This window comes from Stegostoma tigrinum, unplaced genomic scaffold (assembly GCF_030684315.1).
Source record: "Stegostoma tigrinum isolate sSteTig4 unplaced genomic scaffold, sSteTig4.hap1 scaffold_374, whole genome shotgun sequence".
In the NCBI taxonomy this organism is placed as follows: domain Eukaryota; kingdom Metazoa; phylum Chordata; class Chondrichthyes; order Orectolobiformes; family Stegostomatidae; genus Stegostoma; species Stegostoma tigrinum.
In genome coordinates this window covers 106,425-113,532 of record NW_026728302.1, presented here as the reverse complement: position 1 = coordinate 113,532, position 7,108 = coordinate 106,425, and the positions used below count along the sequence as shown (strand labels likewise).

At 51.7% G+C, this 7,108-nt stretch overlaps 1 protein-coding gene across 1 annotated transcript; it reads right to left on the bottom strand.

Moving 5' to 3' along the window:
* Nucleotides 1-6: 6 nt before the first annotated feature.
* On the bottom strand, nucleotides 7-5,010 carry LOC125448779 (stress-associated endoplasmic reticulum protein 2). The gene is made up of 3 exons (XM_048524310.2): nucleotides 4,844-5,010; nucleotides 3,073-3,148; nucleotides 7-626 (listed from the first exon to the last, which is right to left on the bottom strand). The coding sequence occupies exons 1-3, from the start codon at nucleotides 4,925-4,927 to the stop codon at nucleotides 586-588; spliced, it is 201 nt and encodes a 66-aa protein (XP_048380267.1). The 5' UTR covers nucleotides 4,928-5,010; the 3' UTR covers nucleotides 7-585.
* Between the last annotated feature and the right edge of the window lie 2,098 nt (nucleotides 5,011-7,108).

The window sequence follows — 7,108 nt, the reverse complement described above, 5'->3', positions numbered from 1 at the left end:
TATCTCATCAAACGGACGTTAAAAAAGGTGTAAAAGAGATTGATTGACTAAAGATCAGAGGAGTGCACAGGGTGGGGGAGGGTTTGCAGTCCACGGCCAGAGTCCAAAGACAAGCCAGGACTGCTGAGATCAAAGGACAAAGTTCCAACACTATCAGCGATTTCTAAAGCTCCTTTGAGCAGATGTGCAGAGGCGATGCTGGTGAGGGAGGCCAGGCAGGTTCTCTAAGTGGGCAGCTAGTCCATGGAAGCAGACCTCGAACAGCTGGAATGTGTACTGATGCATACCTGGAACACTGCTCAGATTTGCCAGTGAGGCACTCAGAGGAATTCATGTTGCTTTGATTCTGTATAATTTATAGAATATATTTTACACTTTCTATATAATGCCGTCTACAGTGTGCACCCATATTGGTTATTGCTGTGAAATACTGACTGAAGGGTGCAGGCTTTTCAGTATTGGCGGCTTGTAAGACGAGAGTTTTCACAGTGCAGTCCGAGAGGGGGGGTCAGGAGTTGGTCAGAGTCCAAGAAACAAAATAACCGTGGCCGAGGAGAGAACCGTTACCGCTGACTGGACTGTCCTTCAAGCTCCCATCCTGATGCTCTGAATAATCTGGAAAATGGCTGAAACGTGAGGGGTGGGGGGGGAAAACCAGATGCACGTTAGTAAGATCGGAGAGTAATCAGCATCAGCTCTGAGCCAGCAATGGCCCAAGATGCACACTTTTCTGACAGATCAGTCAATGCGCTGATGGACCAAAGAACCAGTATGGAGAGGCTTTGCCCTCTGTGGGCTCTATCCTATTGGCTCAGGGGCCTGGGCTGCCGGGTACCAACCTTCCTTCATCGCCAGTCACTGTACTTGTGTGGCCAGTGTGAGGAAATGTGAGCCTGCCTCTGTTTAGTATGAGTGGATTGAGTTCATTGTGCTCCATGGTATTTAGCAAGTTAAGGGGCATTTTCTCACATGTTTAATGGGAATTGTGGGCAACTGTTCATCTTTCAGCCTGCTTCACCACCCAATAATCACCCATAACTCACCCCAGATAGGGAGCTCTAAAGGCTCCCAGGCCTTTGAAGAGACTATTCCTCCTCTTAGGTGGCTCAGTGGTTCGCACTGCATCACAGCACCAGGGACCCAGGTTCAATTCCACCCTCTGGTCACTGTCTGCATGGGTTTCTTCCCACAGTCCGAAGATGTGCAGGCTAGGCAGGTTAGCCATTGGAAATGCAGGGTTACAGGGATGGGGGAGGCAGAGAGACTGGGTGGGATGCTCTTTGGAGGGTCAGCATGGACTCATTGGGCTGAACGTCCTGTTTCCAAACTGTGGAGATTCTATGATCTTGGTCAAAATGGCCAATTATTTACCCCAAGATGGTCCTTGTGGTTTGGACCCTGCAGCCTCTCAGTATCTGCCCTTCCAAGTCCTTAGAGAACATTATTTGGCCATTCTAAACTCCAGAGAGAGAAAGTAAACCTGTGCTACTCAAGCTCCACACATCTCAGCTCAACGTGTATGAACTTCTAAGATTATAATGAAAAGAGTTCAGAACAGATTTACCGGGAACGGAGGGTTTGAACTTTAGGGGTTAGATAGGACAGGTGGTTTTTCCCTGGAGTGTAGGAGGGTGAGGGGTGCCATTATAGAGGTTTACAAAATCGCGCAGGGTATAGAAGAGGTGAATAGCCAAGGGTCTTTTCCCTAGGGCAGGAGAGTTCAATACTAGGGGCATATTTTTAGGCCGAGAAGGAAAAAACAACTAAGAATGAAGGGCAACTTTTTCTTTTGTGCACAGAGCAGCTTGTGTGGAATGAACACCCAGAGGAAGTGGTTGATACTGGTACAGTTACACCATTTAAAAGACATTTGTACAAGGGCATGAATAGGTAAGGTTTGAAGGGATATGGGCCAAATGCAGACAGGTGGACCAGTTTCAATTGAAACATGGCCAGCTTGGACCAAAGGGTCTGTTTCCGCACCGTATGACTCTGCTTGTATGCCCTTCCCTACAGAGACAGGGATCAAAACTGCGCGGCACTCCAAGTGTGGTCTTACTAATGCCCTTTAAAATTTCTCCAGGGCTCCTTTGCTTGAGCACCGCAAACACCTTTAATACAGACAGACTCATACATGAGTATAGAACAGAAGTTGACCATTCAGCCCATCATGTTAGCACCAGCCAATAAAGATGTGACCATACTAATCCCATTTTCCAGCAATAAGATCAATCCACCATTTGTTTCAGAAACTTCTTGCTGAAACATTCCTGCAGTTCAGGTTTTTGAGAACGAGGGGTCCTGGCATGTTAAGTTATAGGCAGGTGTTCCAGCAGTGGCATTAGGTGCTGTTTCTTCATTGTAGGTTATTCAACGTTTGGAACTCTTCCACAAACAGTGATTGAGGTACATCACTGATTGATTTAAAAATCAGATATTGATGGAATCTTGTTATCCAGAAGGGATTCAGGATAAAGCAAAATGGGTATGGGGAGGGGTACGTGCACGTGGAGTTAGATCACACATCATGGTGTGATTTAATAAAGCAACAGGCACGAGGTCTCATGGTTTCTTCCTGGTCCCAGTGATCACTAATAAATTCAGAATACCTCACTAAAATGCCAGAGAAGGGTGATGACTGATGCCTGGGTTTCATCTCCAGGTTGTTGGAGAGAGATATTGGCCAATAACAGTAATTTCAATTGCTCCAGTTTTTTGCAACAGCACCTTCCAAACCCACCACCACTTCCATGTAGAGGGGAAAGGGCAGCAGATACATGGTAACACCAGCCACCCCACAGCCCCCAGTTCAAGGCGGCAGCTCACCTCCACCTGCTCAAGGGACAACTAGGGCCAGGTAATAAATGCTAGCAGGCAATAACAGTGACATCCTACAAAATAATTTTAAATACAGTCACTGTGATGGGCATTAAATTGTCAGTGTTAACTGATGTCATGTTTAAAACAGAACTGGAAAATGCACCAACACAGACAGGAAGGGCTGAAAGACCTCCTTCTGCTATAACTTTAACAAATGCTGACACTCAGAATAGGTTCAAAAGGAAGACCCACCTGATCCACACACCACAAATACAAACAACGCCAGCAACCAGGGGGCTACTGGAGCCCTCTCCTCCTGAAGGGGCCTCTGGAAAGCAAAAGAGAGTGTGAATATGGTCTGTACTGCACACCTGATCAAGGCTCACCCTGACACACACACAGGGACACAGCACAGCGGTCACTCAACTCTCAGAAACCAATGCCATCCCACATCTTCCAGTGCACCAGCAGCAAATGTAAACTGCTCCAAGGGGACTTGTTGCCATGAAGAACAAAACTGATGGGGAAGGGAATAGGGAGGGAGATGGTGAGGGCGGTGCTTGCGAAGTAGGTCTCCACTGCAATCCCGAACCAGGACGTGCGATGACCCAGCCTTGTTGGAGTTCCAACTCCTGGCAGGTCCCTGACACACGAACGGGGACTTGTAAAAATGCCACCGTATTCGGGACAAAAAAAGATGCCATTGCTTCACATCGACCAGGGCGAGTAACGTTCAGTGACGTTCCAGGGCAGAGGCAGAACACCTCAGCTTTTCCAGGGACAGGAGCTGGTTTATTACCAAACCAAAACAGAGAGAGCTGGGAACGTATAAAATCAGTGCACCGAGTACAGGAGTTGGGATGTCATGCTGCGGCTGTACAGGACATTGGTTAGGACACTTTTGGCACAAGGCGTTCAATTCTGGTTTCCCTACCACAGGAAGGATTATTGTTAAACTTGAAAAGGATTCAAGATAAAATTTACCAGGATCTCGCTGGGGGGCTGGAGGACTTGATCCATACAGTGGGAACAAATGGGAACATCAGAGGCTGAGGGGTGGCCTTATAGAGGCTTATAACACCATGAGGGGTGTGAATAGGGGGAACAGTCAAGGTCTTTTCCCTCAGGGTGGGGGGAATCCAAAAGTAGAGTGGTATTAGGTTTAAGGTGAGAGGGGTAAGACTTTCACACAGAGGGTGGTGCGTGTATGGAACGAGCTGCCAGAGGAGTGGGTGGGGGCTGGTACAGTTACAGCATTTGAAAGGGACCTGGATGGGGACGTGCATGGATAAGGAAGGGTTTGGGAGGGACATGGGGGCTAGGATTAATGCAGGACATCTGGGTCAGCATGGAGGAGTTGGGCCGAAGGGCCCGCTTCTGTGCCGGGCAGCTCCATGAGTCTACGCAACGTGTCCAGGTTTGCAGCCCCCACGAGGCTGGGTGGAGGGGGGGGGGGGGTCTCAGCGTGATTTGGACAGGCCGAGCGAGTGCGGGAATGCGAGGCAGACGCAGTATACCTTGGGCAAGTGAGAGGTCACCCACTTGGGTCACAAGAACGGGGAGGCAGAGTATTCTGTGACATGGGGAGGAAGGGTTTGGGGGGATATGGACCAAACGCTGGCCAATGGGGCTACATTAATGTAGAGTCTCTGGTTAGCGTGGAGGAGATGGGCCGAAGCTGTACCTTTCTCCGACTCTCAGTACAGACCCCACTGTGGGAGTGCAGCACCGTCGGTGCTCGGTTGCTGAGGTGGCACTAGGGCAAAGCCCCACCCCCTCCGCCGGAACCCGCCTCCGGCCAACCCCTATTGGCGCAGATCAGGGAGGCGGTGCTGACTGACGCGCGCTCCTGCCAATGAGGGGCGCCTCACGTCGACGGGGCGGCGCCGCTGTCAATCCGCGCGCTGACATCATCACGTTTCCTGGTCAGCAGCAGCAGCCACGTAAACAACCGTTAGTCCGCTCGAGCTAGCGGCGGGGACAGCGGGGGGGGGGCTTCGGCTCTCCGTTACCCGGTACTCACGGTGCTCCGAGCTACGTTGCCCCGCTGGGTGATGTTTTTACTGTGCTTCTCGTTGGCCATGCGGATCCGTTGTTTGGCCACCATCTTCCGCCTCGGACTTCTCTCCTGACTGCCACCGAACGACGAAGCTGAAACAGAGAGCGAGAGGCGGGCGCCGGAACCGGAAATACCACCATCTACTCCGCCCACTTTGGAACCTTGCGATCCGATTGAATAGACAACTGCCCTACAAACATAATCGCTGCGTTTCCGAACGGATCCATTCGGATTGGTGAATATCCTGTCCATCAAGTCTAGCGCCGGCCCTCCGCTGTAGCCAAGGTTTTGATTGGACAGATGCCCTCCAAGATTTTTTTACATCCCTCCTTCCCGAGGGGCCGTCTCGATTGGTGAACATACTATCCATCAAAGCTAGTGCCCGCCTTTAATTAAATGAAACGCTGTCATTGGGCAGGCCTCCGGCAATGTGTTGTGCGTCCTGCCCTTCCCGCACGGGGACATGCTGATTGGTGGAGAACCTGTTTATCAAATATTCGCCCCACTGCAGTCGTTGTGATTGGCCGTGTGCCCGTTCTACAGAGCCAGACCCCGCCCTTGCCTGCAAACCGCATGCTCTCATTGGCCCACGCACTTCACCGGAAGCAGTGCTGGCATGGCCAGGAGCCAGTGGAGGCCATTCAGCCCGCGCCCATCATTCTTGTGCAAACCAATTGACCTGTTCTTAGATGTTGGAGCTACTGGGACTGGAATGTTGCCCAGAGTGTGGGAAATTACCACTACAGTGGGTTAGCCTCCGAGCTCATCGTTCCCCAACCCCGCACGGCCCGTTTCTATCTTCTTCCCAAAATCCACAAACCTGCCTGCCCTGGTCGACCCATCGTCTCAGCCCGTTCCTGCCCCACCGAACTCATCTCCACCTATCTGGACTCCATTTTCTCCCCTTTGGTCCAGGAACTCCCCACCTACGTCCGTGACACCACCCACGCCCTCCACCTCCTCCAGAACTTCCAATTCCCTGGCCCCCAACACCTCATCTTCACCATGGGCGTCCAGTCCCTATACACCTGCATTCCGCATGGAGATGGCCTCAAGGCCCTCCACTTCTTCCTGTCCCGCAGGCCCGACCAGTCCCCCTTCACCGACACCCTCATCCGCCTAGCCGAACTCGTCCTCACCCTCAACAACTTCTCTTTCAATTCCTCCCACTTCCTACAGACAAAGGGGGTGGCCATGGGCACCCGCATGGGCCCAAGCTATGCCTGCCTTTTTGTAGGTTACGTGGAACAGTCCCTCTTCTGCACCTACACAGGCCCTAAACCCCACATCTTCCTCCGTTACATTGATGCCTGTATCGGCGTGCTTCGTGCTCCCACGAGGAGCTCGAACAGTTCATCCACTTCACTAACACCTTCCACCCCAACCTCAAGTTCACCTGGACCATCTCTGATACCTGTCTCTCCTTCCTGGACCTCTCAGTCTCCATCTCAGGTAACCAGCTAGAAACTGATGTCCATTTCAAGCCTACCGACTCCCACAGCTACCTAGAATACACGTCCTCCCACCCACCCTCCTGCAAAAATGCCATCCCCTATTCCCAAATGCTTCGCTTCCGCCGCATCTGCTCCCACGATGAGGCATTCCACTCCCGTGCATCTCAGGTGACCTTGTTTTTCAAGGACCGCAACTTCCCCCCTCAGTGGTCGAGAACGCCCTCGACCGTGTCTCCCACATTTCCCGCACCTCATCCCTCACATCCCGCCCCCACAATAACAACAAATAAAGAATCCCCCTCGTTCTCACATACCACCCCACCTACCTCCGAATACAATGCATCATCCTCCAACACTTCCACCATCTACAATCCAACCCCACCACCCAAGACATTTTTCCCTCTCCACCCCTGTCTGCCTTCCGGAAGGATCACTCTCTCCATGACTCCCTTGACCGCTCCACACTCCCCTCCAGCCCCACCACACCCAGCATTTTTCCCTGCAACCGCAGGAAGTGCTACACCTGCCCCCACACCTCCTCCCTCACCCCTATCCCAGGCCCCAAGAAGACCGTCCACATCAAGCAGATATTCACCTGCACATCTGCTAATGTGGTATACTGTATCCACTGTTCCCGTTGTCGCCTCCTCTACATCGGGGAAACCAAGCAGAGGCTTGGGGATAACAAAGTGTAGAGCTGGATACACACAGCAGGCCAAGCAGCATCTTAGGAGCACAAAAGCTGACGTTTTGGGCCTAGACCCTTCATCAGAAA